The sequence below is a fragment of the Mobula birostris genome, chromosome 1 (assembly GCF_030028105.1).
Source record: "Mobula birostris isolate sMobBir1 chromosome 1, sMobBir1.hap1, whole genome shotgun sequence".
Classification (NCBI taxonomy): domain Eukaryota; kingdom Metazoa; phylum Chordata; class Chondrichthyes; order Myliobatiformes; family Myliobatidae; genus Mobula; species Mobula birostris.
This window is the reverse complement of record NC_092370.1, coordinates 236,156,434-236,177,452: the sequence shown is the minus strand read 5'-3', so window position 1 is coordinate 236,177,452 and position 21,019 is coordinate 236,156,434. Positions and strand designations below refer to the sequence as shown.

The 21,019-nt window shown below is 41.8% G+C and overlaps 1 protein-coding gene across 4 annotated transcripts in view; it reads left to right on the top strand.

Moving 5' to 3' along the window:
- Positions 1 to 21,019, top strand: part of LOC140205944 (latent-transforming growth factor beta-binding protein 2-like) — a 496,450-nt gene that overhangs the window by 444,434 nt on the left and 30,997 nt on the right. For all 4 annotated transcript variants that reach the window (XM_072273854.1, XM_072273862.1, XM_072273844.1 and 1 more), the window contains 4 exons: positions 6,123 to 6,341; positions 15,607 to 15,693; positions 16,195 to 16,323; positions 16,871 to 17,011. In XM_072273854.1, coding sequence (XP_072129955.1) covers positions 6,123 to 6,341; positions 15,607 to 15,693; positions 16,195 to 16,323; positions 16,871 to 17,011 — 576 coding nt within the window. The remainder of the gene's footprint in view (positions 1 to 6,122; positions 6,342 to 15,606; positions 15,694 to 16,194; positions 16,324 to 16,870; positions 17,012 to 21,019) is intronic.

The window sequence follows — 21,019 nt, the reverse complement described above, 5'->3', positions numbered from 1 at the left end:
ATTTACTATTCACTGTATAAAAATCCTACTTCTGATATTTGCCCTATACTTTCCTCCAATCACCTTAAAATTATGCCCTCTCGTATTAGCCATTGCTGCCCCAGGGAAAAAGGCACTGGCTATCCACTCCATCCATGCATTTGATCATTTTATACACCTCTGATGAGTCATCTCTCATCCTCCTTCACTCCAAAGAGAAAGCCCAAGCTCATTCAACTTTTCAAAGAAACATAGAAAACCTACAGCACAACACAGGCCCTTCAGCCCACAATGCTGTGCTGAATATGAACTTACTTTAGAAATTACCTAGAGTTACCTAAAGACCTCTATTTTTTTAAGCTCCATGTACCTAACCAGGAGTCTCTTTAAAGACTCTATCACATCTGCCTCCACCACCGTCGCCAGCAGCCCATTTCATGCGCTCACTACTCTCTGCATAAAAAACTTACCCCTGACATCTCCTTTGTACCTACTTCCAAGCACCTTAAAAGCCTCTGACTATCCACACGGTCAATGTCTCTCATCATCTTATACACCACTATCAAGTCATCTCTCATTCTCCCACTGAAGAAGAGGACAAGTTCACTCAACCTATTCTCATAAGGCATGCTCCCCAATCCAGGCAACATCCTTGTAAACTATGTTCCCTCTAAGCTGTGCACATGTGCGTGCACGCGCGCACAAGTTTTTCAGCCAGCGCACAAAGAAAATTAATGTGCACACAAAAGGTTAGTTACCTAAAAGAATGTAGTAATTAATAATTATATTTATTGAAAATAATCTTTTAGCTCAATGTTTCTGTTAACTAGTTAGTCAGTTTTTCAAATACCACAATGCACGTCACTAATTTACGTCACCTCACCTTTCCTGTTCCGGTTTGTACAGCTGCAGCACGGCAGCAGCCATCTTTGGTGGACAGTGTTCATATCGTAAAGTTTACAAAGATCTGTTTCAAATCCTGTAGATAGCTTACTAAGTTTTTATTGAAAAAGATCGATCAAGTGACCCTGTGCCTAAATACTGTCACAAGATATTGATAAAGGTCACATACAAAGTAGCTTTACAGGTTTTAAGTGATGTCTTTGATGAACTGGCTGCACTGTGCAAGATTCTGCAAAAGAGTGCCTGACACCGACTGATTCACTTTATTTTGCGCGAGGTAAAATTAACAAGATAAGAAAGCAGTATTGGGAGACAATGTTTCGTGGAGTGACAAAGTTAAAGTTTTGCTAAGCCAACAACATGAAGAAAACGTCATAGTAGATACACATTCACTGTTGACTTTTATAAATAGTCTTTGTGTTCATTTAGAAGAAAGGTTTCCTGAAGATGAGGAACAAGAATGGTCAGCTTTTAATTTCTCCGCAATTGCAGATTGTGACTTCACATTTGGTGATGAACAAGTTAATGCCTTATGTCTAAAATACCATGATTTTCTAGCTAAAAATACTGTAAAAGGTAGACAGTTTAATGACTTCAAATTTTCCGTGCAAGAAAAATTAAATCCAAACTGATTTAAAACTTTGCTCAAATGGTGGCATTTGTACTTCAAAATGAACAGTTTTGGGACCTTGCACAGTTGATGGACATTGGGGAAACCTTTCTTGTGTCTCGTGCAGACTGTGAGCGAGGTTTTAGCCTAATGAATCAGCTCGAAAACAGCTGAGAAACCATTTATGTGAATGTCATTTGTATATATTAATGAGAATCAAAAGCTATCAATTGGATGGAAGTTCTATTAGTCTAGATAGAGTTTACAAAGAATGGGTAAATGCCAAAGACAGGAGAGAGGAAAAAATAACTGAGTGACTTAAATATGTATGTTTTTTTTATTATTCTGTGCAGTTTTATGTCAAATATTTTGTAAACCTACATAAACTGTGCCATGTGTGCATTCAGTGTGCACATACTTTTGTCACAGGAAAAAAATTTGCACAACATACGATTTTTGCACACACTGACTACTAAAAATTAGAAGGAACATTGCTTGTAAATCCCCTCTGCACTCTTTCTATAGTTACCACATCCTTCCTGTAGTGAGGTGACCAGAACTGAGCACAGTACTCCAAAGTGGGGTCTGACTAGGGTCCTATATAGATGTAACATTACCTCTTGGCTCTTAACTCAATCCCATGGTTGATGAAGGCCAATGCACCATATGCCTTCTTATCCACAGAGTCCACCTGCGCAGCAGCTTTGAATGTCCTATAGACTCGGACCCCAAGATCCCTCTGATCCTCCACACTGCCAAGAGCCTTACTATTAATACTATATTCTCTCAACATATTTGTCCTACCAAAATGAACCACCTCACACTGATCTGAGTTGAACTCCATCTGCTACTTCTCAACCCAGTTTTACAAACTATTGATGTCCTGCTGTAACCTCTCACAGCCCTCCGCACTATCCACAACACTCCCAACCTTTGTGTCATCAGCAAATTTACTAACCCATCCCTCCACTTCCTCATCCACGTCATTTAAAAAAATCATGAAGAAGAGGGGTCCCAGAACAGATCCCTGAGGCACACCACTGGTCACTGACCTCCATGCAGAATATGACCTGTCTACAACCACTCTGCCTTCCGTGGGCAAGCTAATTCTAGATCCACAAAGCAAGGTTCCCTTGGATCCCATGCCTCCTTACTTTCTCAATAAGCCTTGCAAGGGGTACCTTATCAAATTCCTTGCTGAAATCCATATACACTTCATCTACTGTTCTACCTTCATCAACGTGTTTAGCCACATCCTCAAAAAGTTCAGTCAGGCTCGTAAGGAACAACATGCCTTTAACAAAGCCATGCTGACTATTCCTAATCATATTATGCCTCTCCAAATGTTCATAAATCCTGCCTCTCAGGATCTTTTCCATTAACTTACCAACCACTGAAGTAAGACTCACTGGTCTATAGTTTCCTGAACTATCTCTACTCCCTTTCTTGAGTAAGGGAACAACATCTACAACCCTCCAATCCTCTGGAACCTCTCCCATCCCCATTGATGATGCAAAGATCATCGCCAGAGGCTCAGCAGTCTCCTCCCTTGCCTCCCCGAGTAGTCTAAGGTACATTTCATCCAGTCCCGGAAACTTTTGCAACTTGATGCTTTGCAAAAGCTGCAGCACATCCTCTTTCTTAATGTCTATATATGCTCAAGCTTTTCAATCTGTTGTAAGTCATCCCTACAATTGCCAAGATACTTTTCCATAGTGAAAACTGAAGCAAAGTATTCATTAAGTACCTCTGCTATCTCCTCCATTCCATACACACTTTTCCACTGTGACACTTGATTCATCCTATTCTCTCATGTCTTATCCTCTTGCTCTTCACATACATGTAGAATGCCTTGGTCCTGCTCACCAAGGCCTTCTCATGGCCCCTTCTGGCTCTCCTAATTTCATTCCTAAGCTCCTTCCTGCTAGCCTTATAATCTTCTAGATCTCTTTCATTACCTAGTTTTTTGAACCTTTTGTTATCTTTTCTTCTTGACTAGATTTTCTACAGCCTTTGTACACCATGGTTCCTGTACCCTACCATCCTTTCCCTGTCTCATTGGAACGTACCTGTGCAGAACTCCACACAAATATCCCCCTGAACATTTGCCACATTTCTACCGTACATTTCCCTGAGAACATCTGTTCCCAATTTATGCTTCCAAGTTCCTGCCTGATAGCTTCATATTTCCCCTTACTCCAGTTAAACACTTTCCTAATTTGTCTGTTCCTATCCCACTCCAATGCTATGGTAAAGGAGATAGAATTGTGATCACTATCTCCAAAATGCTCTCTAACTGAGAGATCTGACACCTGACCAGTTTCATTTCCCAATACCAGATCAAATACAGCCTCTTCTATTGTAGGCTTATCTACATATTGTGTCAGGAAACCTTCCTGGACACACCTAACAAACCCCCCCCCCATCTTAACCCCTTGCTCTAGGGAAATGCCAATCAACATTTGGGAAATTATAATCTCCCACCACAACAACCCTGTTATTATTACACCTTTCCAGAATCTGTCTCCCTGTCTGCTCCTCGATGTCCCTGTTACTATTGGGTGGTCTATAAAAAACACCCTGTAGAGTTATTGACCCCTTCCTATTTCTAACTTCCACCCTCAAAAGACACACCCTCTAATCCAAGCATCATCCTAGTAAATCTCTTCTGCAGCCTCTCTAAAGTTTCCACGTCCTTCTTATAATGATATGACCAGAACAGAACACAATACTCAGAATCAGAATCCTTTATTATCGTCAAGTATGTTGACACATACAGGGAATTTGATGCTGGTTTCCCTGAGCTTTCGCTGCATGGAATCAAAAAACGAACAAAGCAATAGTGCAAATAATCATGATGGTGAACTATATACAATGAGGTATACCTGTGTATGTACAGGTGGACTTGGTTTATAATAGACTAAAATTCAAGTGTTCATAAGACTGATGGTATACGGAAAGAAACCGTTATCGTACCTATTTATCCTGATATACAGTGATCTAAAGCGCCTACCAGAAGGAAGGAGTTGGAACAGGTGATGTCCAGGGTGTGATGGGTCTACAATGAAGCTGCTTGCTCGCTTCCTGACTCTAGATGCATACAAGTCCTGGATCGAGGGCAGCTTCACAACAATAATCCTTTCCACAGCCCTGACGGTTCTCACCAGTTTTTTGAGCTGTAACATTACCTCTCAACTCTTGAACTCAATACTCTGACTAATGAAGGCTAACAAACCACTCGCCTATCAACTTATGCAGCAACTTTGAGGGAACTATGGACATGAACCCCAAGATCCCTCAGTTTCTCCACACTGCTCAGAATCTTGCCATTTACCTCATACTCTGCCTTCAAATTCAAATTCAACTTTCTGAAGTGAATCTCATGAAGCACCTTCAATAATTCCAAAAGACTGAAGTTAGATAAATACTGAAAGGTTTTTATTCGCTGTACAATACGACCTCCATGCTGAGTGTCTGCCCCCGGACTGAGGGGGAGGGGCAAGGCGAAATCACCTTTATTCAGGATTCTGTGGGAGGAGCCACAGGGACAGAGGGGCGTGTCCAGACAGTTAACCCAGTTACAACATATATATGGTTCACCACATCTCTTTACACTTTTCTGGATTGAACTCCATCTGCCATTTCTCAGCCCAGCTCTGCATCCTATCAATATTCCATTTCAACCTACGACAACCTTATACAGTATCCAAAACACCAATCTCTGTGTTATCTGTAAATTTACTAACCCCTCATCCAATTCCTTATCTAAGTCATTTACAAAAATCAAAAGAGCAGGGGTCCCAGAACAGATCCCTGCAGAACACCACTAGAAACAGACCTCCAGATAGAATACATTCCATCTACTACCACCCTCTGCCTTCTGTGGACAAGCCCATTCAGAATCCACACAGTCGGGTTTCCTTGGATCCCATGCCTCCTGACTTTGCAAGTGACCCTACTAAAGGGAACCTTTCCGAACACCTTACTAAAATCCATATACACAACATCCACTACTCTACCCTCAACAAGTTGTTTTTTCACATCCTCAAAGAATTCAATCAGACTCATGAGGCATGATCTCCCCCTCGCAAAACCATGCTGATTATCCCTAATCAGACTATGCTTCTTTAAGTACTTGTCAATCCTGTCTCTTAGAAAAGGATCTGGAAAACACTTAACTACTATTCTTTGAATAGTGCCATGGCCATGCATTCTTCATATTTTTTTTATGAAGAGGGGTTTGGCTAAATTTTTCATTTGATTCAAATCCAACTCTTCCAATAGTTGTAATATTGATGTAGTAAACTTGATTTTACATACATTTATCTGGAGTGAGGCAAGAACTTGGAGCATTAGAACTCAGACAAAATTATCAGCATTGTTGATACCCAAATTAGTTGGAACTGAGGTAGGTTTTAATTTGGCTGAAGCAGTTATCCAGGCATAATCATTTGCTTCTGTGAGAAGATGGACATTTCAGATTTTAGAATGAGATATCTGAATCCTAGCTAATTAATTTGTCCTTCCATGGTGGACTAACGCCATTTGTTTGTGGGTTTTTTTAATTGAACAACTTCCTGAGTGTGTGGTAAAATCCTGATTAATATTTTGCATCTTTTCCTGAACGAAGAAATTGAACATGCAGGAGAAATTATTTCCATGCCGGAGTCATCCATGATGCTAACGCCTACAAATAGAGATTTGAAGGAATGCTACTACAATCTGAATGATGAAAACTTCTGTGATAATTTGCTGGCAAGGAACATCACAAAAGGAGGATGTTGTTGCACTGTTGGAGTTGGTTGGGGTGACAACTGTGAAGTTCACCCTTGTCCTTTGACCAATACAGGTAAAACCATTTCCAGTGTTTGCATGTTCATGGAGTATTCCTTTAAAGTGCCTGGTACTGAAAGCAGCATTCTAGTTTAAATTAGACCAACAATGCTAATATCAAATTAGAAACAATGTTAACTCATAATTTGCTGTATATACTGTATTTCTCTATTGCCTGAAAATTATAATCTGCATACAAAATATGTTATGTTATTAGATTAAGGCTCAAAGAGAAAGTTTATTGTGGTATTAAATTTCTGTTCACTAAGGAAAACATAAATAATCTTCCGGAAATAGTAGGGGACCGAAGGTCTAGTGAGATGGAGGAACTGAGGGAAATAGATATAACCATATAACCATTTGGAGAATCAGAATGGACGGCTATATGCGGAGCCAAAAGAGATGGGGGAGGTTTTGAACAATATCCTTTCTTCGGTATTCTCTAAGGAGAAGGATATTGAATTGTGTAAGGTAAAGGAAACAAGTAGGGTTGATATGGAAAGTATGACAATTAAAGAAGAGGAAGTACTGACACTTTTAAGAAATATAAGAGTGGATAAGTCTCCAGGTCCAGACAAGATATTCCCTAGGTCTTTGAGGGAAGTTAGTGTAGAAATAACAGGGGCTCTGACAGAAATATTTCAAATGTCATTAGAAACGGGAATGGTGCCAGAGGATTGGCGTATTGCTCATGTGGTTCCATTGTTTAAAAAGGGTTCTAAAAGTAAACCTGGCAATCGGCCTGTGAGTTTGACATCAGTGGTGGGTAAATTGATGGAATGTATTCTTAGAGATAGTATGTATAATCTTCTGACACAAACAACAGGAATTCTGCAGATGCTGGAAATTCAAGCAACACACATCAAAGTTGCTGGTGAACGCAGCAGGCCAGGCAGCATCTCTAGGAAGAGGTACAGTCGACGTTTCAGGCCGAGACCCTTCGTCAGGACTAACTGAAGGAAGAGTGAGTAAGGGATTTGAAAGTTGGAGGGGGAGGGGGAAATCCAAAATGATAGGAGAAGACAGGAGGGGGAGGGATGGAGCCAAGAGCTGGACAGGTGATAGGCAAAAGGGGATACGAGAGGATCATGGGACAGGAGGTCCGGGAAGAAAGACAAGGGGGGGGGGAACCCAGAGGATGGGCAAGAGGTATATTCAGAGGGACAGAGGGAGAAAAAGGAGAGTGAGAGAAAGAATGTGTGCATAAAAATAAGTAACAGATGGGGTAGGAGGGGGAGGTGGGGCCTAGCGGAAGTTAGAGAAGTCGATGTTCATGCCATCAGGTTGGAGGCTACCCAGACGGAATATAAGGTGTTGTTCCTCCAACCTGAGTGTGGCTTCATCTTTACAGTAGAGGAGGCCGTGGATAGACATGTCAGAATGGGAATGGGATGTGGAATTAAAATGTGTGGCCACTGGGAGATCCTGCTTTCTCTGGCGGACAGAGTGTAGATGTTCAGCAAAGTGGTCTCCCAGTCTGCGTCGGGTCTCGCCAATATATAAAAGGCCACATCGGGAGCACCGGACGCAGTATATCACCCCCGTCGACTCACAGGTTGAAGTGTTGCCTCACCTGGAAGGACTGTTTGGGGCCCTGAATGGTGGTAAGGGAGGAAGTGTAAGGGCATGTGTAGCACTTGTTCCGCTTACACGGATAAGTGCCAGGAGGGAGATCAGTGGGGAGGGATGGGGGGGACGAATGGACAAGGGAGTTGTGTAGGGAGCGATCCCTGCGGAATGCGGTGGGGGGGAGGGAAAGATGTGCTTAGTGGTGGGATCCCGTTGGAGGTGGCGGAAGTTACGGAGAATAATATGTTGGACCCGGAGGCTGGTGGGGTGGTAGGTGAGAATCACGGGAACCCTATTCCTAGTGGGGTGGCGGGAGGATGGAGTGAGAGCAGATGTGCGTGAAATCGGGGAGATGCGTTTAAGAGCAGAGTTGATAGTGGAGGAAGGGAAGCCCCTTTCTTTAAAAAATGAAGACATCTCCCTCGTCCTAGAATGAAAAGCCTCATCCTGAGAGCAGATGCGGCGGAGACGGAGGAATTGCGAGAAGGGGATGGCGTTTTTGCAAGAGACAGGGTGAGAAGAGGAATAGTCCAGATAGCTGTGAGAGTCAGTAGGCTTATAGTAGACATCAGTGGATAAGCTGTCTCCAGAGACAGAGACAGAAAGATCTAGAAAGGGGAGGGAGGTGTCGGAAATGGACCAGGTAAACTTGAGGGCAGAGTGAAAGTTGGAGGCAAAGTTAATAAAGTCAACGAGCTCTGCATGCGTGCAGGAAGCAGCGCCAATGCAGTTGTCGATGTAGCGAAGGAAAAGTGGGGGACAGATACCAGAATAGGCACGGAACATAGATTGTTCCACAAAGCCAACAAAAAGGCAGGCATAGCTAGGTCCCATACGGGTGCCCATAGCTACACCTTTAGTTTGGAGGAAGTGGGAGGAGCCAAAGGAGAAATTATTAAGAGTAAGGACTAATTCCGCTAGACGGAGCAGAGTGGTGGTAGAGGGGAACTGATTAGGTCGACGGGGGTGATATACTGCGTCCGGTGCTCCCGATGTGGCCTTTTATATATTGGCGAGACCCGACGCAGACTGGGAGACCGCCTTGCTGAACATCTACGCTCTGTCCGCCAGAGAAAGCAGGATCTCCCAGTGGCCACACATTTTAATTCCACATCCCATTCCCATTCTGACATGTCTATCCACGGCCTCCTCTACTGTAAAGATGAAGCCACACTCAGGTTGGAGGAACAACACCTTATATTCCGTCTGGGTAGCCTCCAACCTGATGGCATGAACATCGACTTCTCTAACTTCCGCTAGGCCCCACCTCCCCCTCCTACCCCATCTGTTATTTTTATGCACACATTCTTTCTCTCACTCTCCTTTTTCTCCCTCTGTCCCTCTGAATATACCTCTTGCCCATCCTCTGGGTTCCCCCCCCCCCCTTTGTCTTTCTTCCCGGACCTCCTGTCCCATGATCCTCTCGTATCCCCTTTTGCCAATCACCTGTCCAGCTCTTGGCTCCATCCCTCCCCCTCCTGTCTTATCCTATCATTTTGGATCTCCCCCTCCCCCTCCAACTTTCAAATCCCTTACTCACTCTTCCTTCAGTTAGTCCTGACGAAGGGTCTCGGCCTGAAACGTCGACTGTACCTCTTCCTAGAGATGCTGCCTGGCCTGCTGCATTCACCAGCAACTTTGATGTGTGTTGATATAATTTTCTGGATAGACAGGGTGTGATTAGGAACAGTCAACATGGATTTGTGCGTGGAAGGTCATGTTTGACAAATCTTATTGAATTTTTTGATGAGGTTACTAAGAAAGTTGACGAGGGTAAAATGGTGGATGTTGTCTATATGGACTTCAGTAAGGCTTTTAACAAGGTTCCACATGGAAGGTTAGTTAAGAAGGTTCAATCGTTAGGCATTAATATGGAAGTGGTAAAATGGATTCAGCAGTGGCTGGATGGAAGACGCCAGAGAGTAGTGGTGGATAACTGTGTGTCAGATTGGAGGACGGTGTGTAGCGGTGTACCTCAGGGATCTGTACTGGGTCCAATGTTGTTTGTAATATATATTAATGATCTGGATGATGAGGTGGTAAATTGGATTAGTAAGTATGCAGATGATACTAAGATAGGTGGTGTTGTGGATGATGAGGTAGGATTTCAAAACTTGCAGAGAGATTTAGGCCAGTTAGAAGAGTGGGCTGAAAGATGACAGATGGAGTTTAATGCTGAAAAATGTGAGGTGCTACATTTTGGTAGAACTCATCAAAATAGGACATACATGGTAAGTGGTAGGGCATTAAAGAATGCTTTAGAACAGAGGGATCTAGGAATAATGGTGCATAGTTCCCTGAAGATGGAATCTCATGTGGATAGGGTAGTGAAGAAAGCTTTTGGTTTGCTGGCCTTTATTAATCAGGTCATTGAGTATAGGAGTTGGGATGTAATGTTGAATTTGTATAAGGCATTGGTAAGGCCAAATCTGGAGTATTGTGTACAGTTCTGGTCACCGAATTATAGGAAAGATCGCAATAAAATTGAGAGAGTACAGAGGAGGTTTACTAAAATGTTGCCTGGGTTTGATCTCCTAAGTTACAGAGAAAGGTTGAGGAAAGTTAGTTCTTTATTCTTTGGAGCATAGAAGGTTGAGGGGAGACTTGACAGAGGTGTTTAAAATTATGAGGGGGATTGATAGAGTTGACGTGGTCAGACTTTTTCCATTGAGAGTGGGGAAGATTCAAACAAGAGGGCATGGGTTGAGAATTAGAGGACAAAAGTTTAGGAGTAACATGAGGGGGAACTTCTTTACTCAGACAGTGGTAGCTATGTGGAATGAGCTTCCAGCAGAAGTGGTTGAGATAGGTTCGATGTTGTCGTTTAAAGTTAAATTGGATAGATATATGGACAGGAAAGGAATGGAGTGTTATGGAATGAGTGCAGGTCGGTGGGAATAGGATAGGGTAAGAGTTCGGCACGGACTAGAAGGGGCGAGATGGCCTGTTTCCGTGCTGTAATTGTTATATGGTTATATGGTTATGATTTGTGAAAGGAAAATCGTGTCTGACGAAGCTCATAGAATTTTTTGAGGATGTAACGAGTAGAGTGGATAGGGGAGAACCAGTGGATGTGGTATATTTGGATTTTCAAAAGGCTTTTGACAAGGTCCCGCACAAGAGATTAGTGTGCAAACTTAAAGCACACGGTATTGGGGGTATGGTATTGATGTGGATAGAGAATTGGTTGGCAGACAGGAAGCAAAGAGTGGGAATAAACGGGACCTTTTCAGAATGGCAGGCAGTGACTAGTGGGGTACCGCAGGGCTCAGTGCTGGGACCCCAATTGTTTACAATATATATTAATGACTTAGATGAGGGAATTAAATGCAGCATCTCCAAGTTTGCAGATGACACGAAGCTGGGCGACAGTGTTAGCTGTGAGGAGGATGCTAAGAGGATGCAGGGTGACTTGGATAGGTTAGGTGAGTGGGCAAATTCATGGCAGACACAATTTAATGTAGATAAATGTGAAGTTATCCACTTTGGTGGCAAAAACAGGAAAACAGATTATTATCTGAATGGTGGCCAATTAGGAAAAGGGGAGGTGCAATGAGGCCTGGGTTTCATTGTACACCAGTCATTGAAAGTGGGCATGCAAGGTACAGCAGGCAGTGAAAAGGCGAATGGTATGCTGGCATTCATAGCAAGAGGATTCGAGTACAGGAGCAGGGAGGTACAATTGCAGTTGTACAAGGCCTTGGTGAGACCACACCTGGAGTATTGTGTGCAGTTTTGGTCCCCTAATCTGAGGAAAGACATTCTTGCCATAGAGTGAGTACAAAGAAGGTTCACCAGATTGATTCCTGGGATGGCAGGACTTTCACATGATGAAAGACTGGATCGACTAGGCGTATACTTGCTGGAATTTAGAAGATTGAGGGGGGATCTTATTGAAACGTATAAAATTCTAAAGGGATTGGACAGGCTAGATGGAGGAAGATTGTTCCTGATGTTGGGGAAGTCCAGAACAAGGGATCTCAGTTTAAGGATAAAGGGGAAGCCTTTTAGGACAAAGATGAGGAAAAACTTCTTCACACAGAGAGTGGTGAATATGTGGAACTCTCTGCCACAGGAAACAGTTGAGGCCAGTTCATTGGCTATACTTAAGAGGGAGTTAGATATGGCCCTTGTGACTTAAGGGATCAGGGGGTTTGGTGAGAAGGCAGGTACAGGGTTCTGAGTTGGATGATCAGCCATGATCATACTGAATGGCGGTGCAGGCTCAAAGGGCTGAATGGCCTACTCCTGCACCTATTTCCTATGTTTCTATGTTTCTACCTAGAGTGTGTGGGTAGTGGATGATTGGAATCAGGAGGGAGATGACGATGAAAATGGGTGAAAGGGGACTGGAATAAGAGTATAAGAAAGGGAACAAAAAGGGAGGACAAGGAGTGAATTAGAAAGAGAGTGAGGGGAGCACAAGAGTTAAGGGTTACCAGAAACGGAAAATTCAGTGCTCATAGCATTGGATTGTAGACTGCCCAGGCAGAAAATAAGGGGTCCTTCTAGTGTACAGTGAGCCTCACCCTGACAGTGGAGACAGCAGCAGATGAGAAGGTCAGTATGAGCAATGAGGGGAGAAAAGATGAAATGTGAATGTAAGTCAGTTAATAATATAAAAGTGGATACCAATTTTTTTTTTAGATATATAAAGAGCAAAAGAAAGGCAAGAGTGAATATCAGTACACTGGAAAATGATGTTGTGGAAGTAAAAATGAGGAACAAGGGAAGTGCAGGATTCCCTAAAGGTTAACTTACTGGTTAAATCGATAGTAAGGAAAGTAAATACAAGGTAGCATTCACCTCAATAGGGCTAGAATATAAAAGCAATGATGTAATGCTGAGCAAGAGAAAATCTGCAGATGCTGGAAATCCAAGCAACACGCACACACACACAAAATGCTGGAGGAATGCTGAAGCTTCATAGGAATTGGTCAGACCACATTTGGAGTACTGTGAGCAGCTTTGGGCCCCATATCTCAGGAAGGATCCGGACAGGGTCCAGAGGACATTTATGAGAATGATTCCCAAAGATGATAGGGTTAATGTATGATGAGTGTTTGATGCTGCTGGTTCTGTGCTCAGTGAAGTTTAGAATGATGAGGGGGATCTCAACAAACCTACCAAACATTAACAGGTCTGAATAGAGTGGATGTGGAGAGGATGTTTACAGTAGTAGAAGAGCCCAGGAACAAAGGACATGTCCTTTTTTTCTGAGGCTATCACTTTAGAACATAAATGAGAAAGAATTTCTTTAGCCAAAGGGTGCTGAATCTGTGGATTTCATTGCCACAGATGGCTGTGAAGGCCAAGTTACTGGGAGTATTTAAAGCAGAAGTTGATAGGTTCTTGGTTAATAAGAGTATCAAAGGTTACAGGGAAAAGAAAGGAGAATGGAGTTTGAGAGAGAAAATAAATCAGTCTTGATCAAATGGTAGAGCAGACTCAATGAGCTGAATGGCCTGATTCTGCTCCTTTGTCTTGTGGTCTTGAAGTTTTGTGGACTCACAGCGGTCAAAGTAAATGGATTCTCACAAATCTAGAATCATTAAATCACTCCTCAGTCAAATCAAATTTGCCTTAATCCTATGCAAGATATTAACTTTTTAAATCTGGATTTCTCAGTACTGTGCTAAATTTGATTGTATTTTGATTATTCTCATGAAATATAATATGAAGTTAAGGTAAGGCAAATTATCACATGATAATTTCCATTTTGTTAGACAAACAAATGAAAACTACAACCACTAAGTTGATCTTAAGGAAACTTTCCTCCATAAATTAGGTTTAAAAAGGTATTCTAGTAAGTTCAGCTCTGATATTTGTTCTTTGAAATTTATATATATTTAATTGCATTCCATTTAATATGGAAATCCTTAGGTTTAATTGTTTTTCTATTTGGTGTGAATTACCTGTATTAGTGATTAAATTGATACAGATATAGATATACTGTGGTTAGCAATCAATCTGTGAAATTCCTCTTGGTCTAAGTGGCTGAAGTAAGACTGGTTTAGCAGATAGAATAAGAACTTCTGTCTTATCAACAGAAACAATCAATGGTTCCTACCCAATCATGTTTTTGATGAAGTATGTGTAGGAAAAGATTAGCTAATCTGATTCCTGGGATGAGAGAGTTGGTTTTTTAATGAGTAATTAAAGAAATTGTGTCTATATTCTTCAGCCTTCAGCAAAATGATGGTGATCTTATGTTGGAATGTTGAAAATCCTTGGGGGGCTTGACAGGGGTAGATATCAAAATGTTTGTACTAGTGGGAGAATCTGGAATGAAGGAACGTAGGAGATTAGGGAGTAGTTATTAAATAGAATTTCTACCTTGGAGGGTTGTAAAGGCAAGATCATTAAAGTTATTTGTTTGTAGATGAATCTTTAAAAATTCAGGGAACTGAGGGCTATTGGGAACTGACACAAAAGAGATGAGCCTTGTGCTGATCGGCCATGATCGTATTGGATGACATTGCAGGTTTGAGGCCTACACTTCGTCAGGTTTCTTATGTTCTCTCAGTGGAATAATTAATATTCCTACATTACCTGAAATATTAGTGATAGTCATCCCTAATCTAAGCTTTCTAGAAATCCTGGGCTGTTGTGGGAAGCAAGGGAAGAAATTGCTGAAAACTTGGTAGAGGTTTTTGTATCTTTGTAGGTGGAATGATTAGTAAGTTTACAGATGGCATCAAAGTTGGTGGTGTGTGGAATAGTGAAGAAGGTTATCTAAAGTTACAGCAGGATATTGATCAACTGAAAGTGTGTAAAGGAAAGGCAAATTGAATTTAACTCAGACAAATGTGAAGTTGTATTTTGGAAAGTTAAGCCAGGGCAGGATATACACAGTGAAATGAGAGACCTTGCACTGTAAGTACAAAATTCCTTGGAAGTTGCAACACAGGTGAAAAAGGCATGATGTGACCAAATCTTGGGGCCTCTTGAACTGCATGGATGAGTTGACCTAAGGGGCTTGTTTCATGCTGTATGACTTTATGAATCTGGTGCCTTTCATGCTCTTGGCTTACACTGATAACTCTTCAAGTAGAAGAGGTCCAGGAATCATTAGATTACTTGCATGAAGGATTTTAAAATTCCTTGAAGTTCTTCAAAGGACTGATACCAAATCTGAACTGGTGAGAGTTTCTGAGAAAATTATTGAAAAACCATAGGCTTAAGAAATTTCAATTCAATTAAGGCAGAATCCCAGTAGATTTGAAATCACACCTGTATTACAGCCCATGCCACAACTCTTTCGGTTCCTGAGTATATATGTGACATAAACTGTTCTGAGTTCTATAAACACTCAATACCCAGGAATTTTTAAGCCCATGACTTCTGACTTCAGTGAAATTTGAAGGTTATTATTTAGATTATTTGGACCAGTGCTTGATGCCCTGAGAATATAGCTTGGGTACAAAGTAGAACTTTTTCCAGGTTGGGTCCATGTCTCATTTAGTATGGAAGACAGTTCTTGTATATATTTCAATGCAACTCACTACAGAGAAGAAAGTGGAATAATATAGTTCATTTAAATTACCTCCATGTCCACCTTTAGCATTGCTGAGCATTATGTATCTTCAACATATAACTCAATTATAATAACTGTGCTAACAAATGAAAATCATACTCTTATGTTGCCATAAACACTCCATTCTCCTATTACCAGGAGCTATTAATAATTGTTTTACTTTGCTTTAACTCAGAGGAATACAATGAAATTTGTCCAGATGGCAAAGGATTTATTCCATTTCAGATTGGTTCTTTTTCATTTGGATCACAAAACTATGGTGGTGAGTCTTTAACTTACAGTTGTAGATTAATATGTCATCAACTGTTCTTTCTCATGAAGTTTGGTAAAGATGCATGTAATAGTGAATACCAGAAAATGAAAGGATTCCATATTTCTGAGGTCTTGTTATCAACATCAAATAATGTCATATTGCTACCTTATCATTAGCTTCAAATAACACTTGTTTTGACTCTAATCAATCTCCAAATCAAAGCTCATGCTGAGTTTATTATGGAAACTTATTGGAGAAGGGGTGAAGAAATCACTCCTGCAATTCCCTACATACTGCTACACAGGGTGAACTCTTACAACTCTAATGTTCAGAGATCACAAGTTTACCATCACACTTCAAATGTAATATTTGGGTTAATAAATATCAATAGTTGGCTTGCATCTCTGAACTGCTTTCTATTTATTGCTTGTCATTATGATCTGATCAACATGGTGACTGGAAAGTGTAGAACCTGCTTCTGAAATAATGTGCTTTTCTCCCCATCTGTAGATGCAGATGAATGTTCAATGTTTGGCTCAGAGGTCTGTAAGAACGGACACTGTATAAATACAGTGGGAAGTTACTCCTGCTATTGTGGTACAGGCTTTTACTATGACAATGTGAGGTTAGAATGCATTGGTAAGTCTGAGCTAATTGTATAATATTGGGTTGATCTAGAACAATAATTTACCCAATGCAAGTGTGTAAGATTAGTAACTCTTCTCTAAATTAGATTAGGTACTCTTTTATAAGTTTTTCAAACATAAAAAGAGATTTGATATCAAAATCTGTAAGTGTTATGTTTAATACATTTTAATTCCTCAAAAGTAGTGAATTGTAAGCTTCAATGATACCATATGATTATAACTGATGAGTCTCCAGCCTGTAGTTTTTCACCTATTCACTTAAGGAGTGGAAAAACAGTGACTGTGCCCATAATTTACTGTGATATGCTTCATGAGTGCTGCTCCCAGCGATACAGTTTTCAATGCATTCTACTTTAATACATTTTGTTAATGTAACATTACAGGAAAAAGTCGTTAACTTGTCAAAATGTGTATTCCTAACATATTTGATACTGTTAAGGAATATTTATCAATAACTTATCCGCTGGGTGAGGTATAAAATTATTTGATATATAAATCTAAAGGAATTATATTTGTTCTTTTTGTCTCTGTTTCTTTAGACATTGATGAGTGTCAGGATGAAAGCACGTGTGTGAATGGAGAGTGCGTTAACACACCAGGATCATTTAACTGTTTCTGCAACCCACCACTTACACTGGACATAACACGTAAAAGATGTATAAATGAGTCAGAATCTGGAGGTAAATACACATTCTTCTGCTGTTTATATTCTGTTGTTGATAATTAGACAGTTTTATGGATATTGTTAATGTAAGTAAATTGTTAGTTGACTACAGGTAATATTGAGACCTATATTTCATCTATGTTACCATATATGCATTATGGATGCTTGGCACCTTTTTTTTCTATCCTCTTTTACCATGACTAGACAAATCAAGTTTCACCTGAAAGGCAAAGACATGAAATCTGTATTCCAGTCAAGTTTATGCTTGTGGTTTTAAGATATTTGTTATTGACCTTGGATTTTATAGAACATGGAAATCTACAGCACCTTACAGGCTCTTCGGCCCACAATGTTCTGCTGACCATGTAACCTACTCTAGAAACTGCCTAGAATTTTCCTAGCCTATAACCCTCTTATTTTTCTAAGCTCCACGTACATACATAAGAGGCTCTTAAAAGACCCTATTGTCTCCGCTTCCACCACCACTGGTGGCAGTGCATTCCATGCACCCACCACTCTCTGTGTGGAAAAACTTACCCATGACACCCCCTCGGTACCTATTTCCAAGCACCTTAAAGCTATGCCCCCTCATGTTAGCCCTCGGAAAAAGGCACTGGCTATCCACACGATCAATGCCCCTCATCATCTTATACACCTCTATCAGGTCACCTCTCATCCTCCGTCGCTCCAAGGAGAAAAGGCCAAGTTCACTCAAAATATTCTCATAAGGTACACCCTCCAATCCAGTCCACATCCTTGAAATCCCCTCTGCTCTCTCTATGGTATCCACATCCTTTCTGTAGTGAGGTGACCAGAACTGAACACAGTACTCCAAGTAGGGTCCGACCAAGGTCTTATATAGCAGTAACATTACCTCAATGGCTCTTGAACTCAATCCCATGGTTGATGAATGCCAACACACCATACACCTTCTTAACAAAACTGTCAACCTGTGCAGCAACTTTGACTGTCCTTTGGCTGCCCTGACCCACTTGGACAGCCCCAACTCTTGCGTCAGAACGTTGTTCATTGACTTTAGTTCAGCATTCAATACTGTGATCCCCTCCAAGCTGATTGCCAAACTTCGCCAGCTTGGTATCAGCTCATCCCTCTGCAATTGGACCTTGGACTTTCTGACTAACAGACCCCAATCAGTTAAGTTAGACAACCTCCCCTCCTCCACTCTCACCCTGAACACTGGCATGCCTCATGGCTGGGTGCTGAACCCTCTTCTGTACTCTCTTTTTACCTATGACTGCATTCCTGTACATGGTTCTAACTCCATAATCAAGTTTGCAGATGACACCATGGTGGTTGGCCTGATCAGAGGGGATGATGAGACGGCCTACAGGGACGAGGTCCAGCACTTGACCACGCGGTGTGCCAACAACGACCCGCCCCATAACACCCAGAGACTAAGGAGATCATTGTGGACTTCAGGCACACTAGGAGCCACACTCACGTCCTCATCTACATCAATGAAGCTGTAGAGGAGCATGTATCAAGCTTCAAATTCCTTGGTGTCCACATTTCCGAGGATCTCACCTGATCCCTGAACTCCTCCATCCTGATCAGAAATACGCAATAGCGCCTTTATTTACTGCGGAGCATCAAGAAAGCTCACCTCTATCCCAGGATACTGACAGACTTTTATTGCTGTACCATTGAGAGCATGCTCACCAACTGCATCTCAGTGTGGTATGGCAATTGTCCCATATCAGACCGCAAAGCACTCCAACGTGTGTTGAGAACTGCCCAGTGGATTATTGGCACCCAATTGCCCACCATTGAGAACATCTACCATAAACGCTGCCTGGGCAGGGCGAAAAGCATTATCAAGGATGCATCTCACCCTAACCATGGACTTTTTACTCTCCTCCTATCTGGTAGGTGCTACAGGAGCCTCTGCTCCTGCACCAGCAGGCACAGGAAGAGCTTCTTCCCTGAGACTATGACCCTGCTGAACCTTACATCACAGCGCTAAGCAGTATTGCACCCCTATTGGACTGTCTCAGTACTTTTATATTTGTGTGCTGTAGCACTTACTTTTTATTCGCAGTTATTTTGTAAATAACACTATTCTTTGCATTTCTGGTTAGATGCTAACTGCATTTCATTGGCTTTGTATCTGTACTCAGCACAATGATAATAAAGTTGAATCTAATCTGATCTAACATGGACCCCAAGAGCTCTCAGATCCTCCACACTGCCAAGAGTCTTACCATTAATATTATATTCTTTCTTCAAATTTGACCTTCCAAAATGAACCATTTCACACTTAAGCAACACACACAAGATGCTGGTGGAACGCACCAGGCCAGACAGCATCCATAGGAAGAAGCACAGTCAACGTGTCAGGCCGAGACCCTGTGTCCTGACGAAGGGTCTCGGCCTGAAACGTCAACTGTGCTTCTTCCTATGGATGCTGTCAGGCCTGCTGCGTTCCACCAGCATTTTGTGTGTGTTGCTTGAATTTCCAGCATCTGCAGATTTCCTCATGTTTGCATTTCACACTTATCTGGGTTGAAGTCCACCTGCCACTTCTCAGCCCAGTTCTGTATCCTATTGATGTCCCGCTGTAACCTCTGACAACCCTCCAGGTTATCCACAACATTTCCAACCTTTGTGTCATCAGCAAACTTACTAACCCACCCTTCTACTTCTTCATCCAGGTCATTTATAATCATGAAGAAGGGGTCCCAGAACAGATCCCTGTGGAACACCACTGGTCACCGACCTCCATGCAGAATATGAAGCATCTACAACCCCCTTGCCTTCTGTGGGCAAGCCAATTCTGGATCCACAAAGCAAGGTCTCCTTGGATCCCATGCCTCCTTACTTTCTCAAGGAGCCTTGCACAGGGAACCTTATCAAATGCCTTACTGAAATCCATATACTCTATATCCACTGCTTACTTTCATCCATGTGTTTTGTTACATCTCAAAGAATTCCATCAGGCTCGTAAGGCACGACCTGCCCTTGACAAAGCCATGCTAACTATCCCTAATCAGATTATGTCTCACCAAATGCTCATAAATCCTGCCTCTCAGAATCTTCTCCAACAACTTGCCTATCACTGAAGTCAGACTCACTGGTCTATAATTTCCTGGGTTATCTCTACTCCTTTTCTTGAACAAAGGAACAACATTTGCAACCCTCCAATCCTCCAGTACTTCTTCTGTCCCTATTGATGATGCAAGGATCATTGCCAGAGGCTCAGCAATCTCCTCCCTCGCTTCCCACAGTAGCCTGGGGTATATCTCATCTGGTCCCGGTGACTTATCAAACTTAATGCTTTTCAAAAGCTCCAGCACATCTTTTTTCTTAATGTCTATATGCTCAAACATTTCAGTCCACTGTAAGACATCCCCACAATTACCAAGGTCTTTTTCCCTGGTGAATACCAAAGTAAATTATTTATTAAGTACCTTTGCTACCTCCTCCGACTCCATGCACACATTTCCGCTATTGCACCTGATTGGCCCTATTCCCTCACGGCTCATCCTCTTGCTTCTCACATACTTGTAGAATGCCTTGGGGTTTTCCTTAATCCTGCTCACCAAGGCCTTCCCATGGCCCCTTCTAGCTCTCCTAATTCTATTCTTAAGCTCCTTTATAGCAACCTTGTAATTTTCTAGAGCTCTAACAGTACCTAGTTTCTTGAACCTTTCATAAGCTTTTCTTCTCTTCTTAACTAGATTTTCCACATACTTTGTACACCATGGTTCTTTAATGCTACCATCCTTTCCCTGCCTCAATGGAACATACCTATGCAGATCTCCGTGCAAATATTCCCTGAATGTTTGCTACATTTCTACTGTGCTTTTCCCTGAAAACATCTGCTCCCAATTTATGTTCCCAAGTTCCTAGCTAATAGCATTTTATTTCCCCCACCCCAATTAAATGTTTTCCCAAATTGTCTGTTCCTATCCCTCTCCAGTGCTATGGTGAAGGAGATAGAGTTGTGGTCAATACCACCAAAATGCTCTCCCACCAAGAGATCTGACACCTGACCAGCAACACA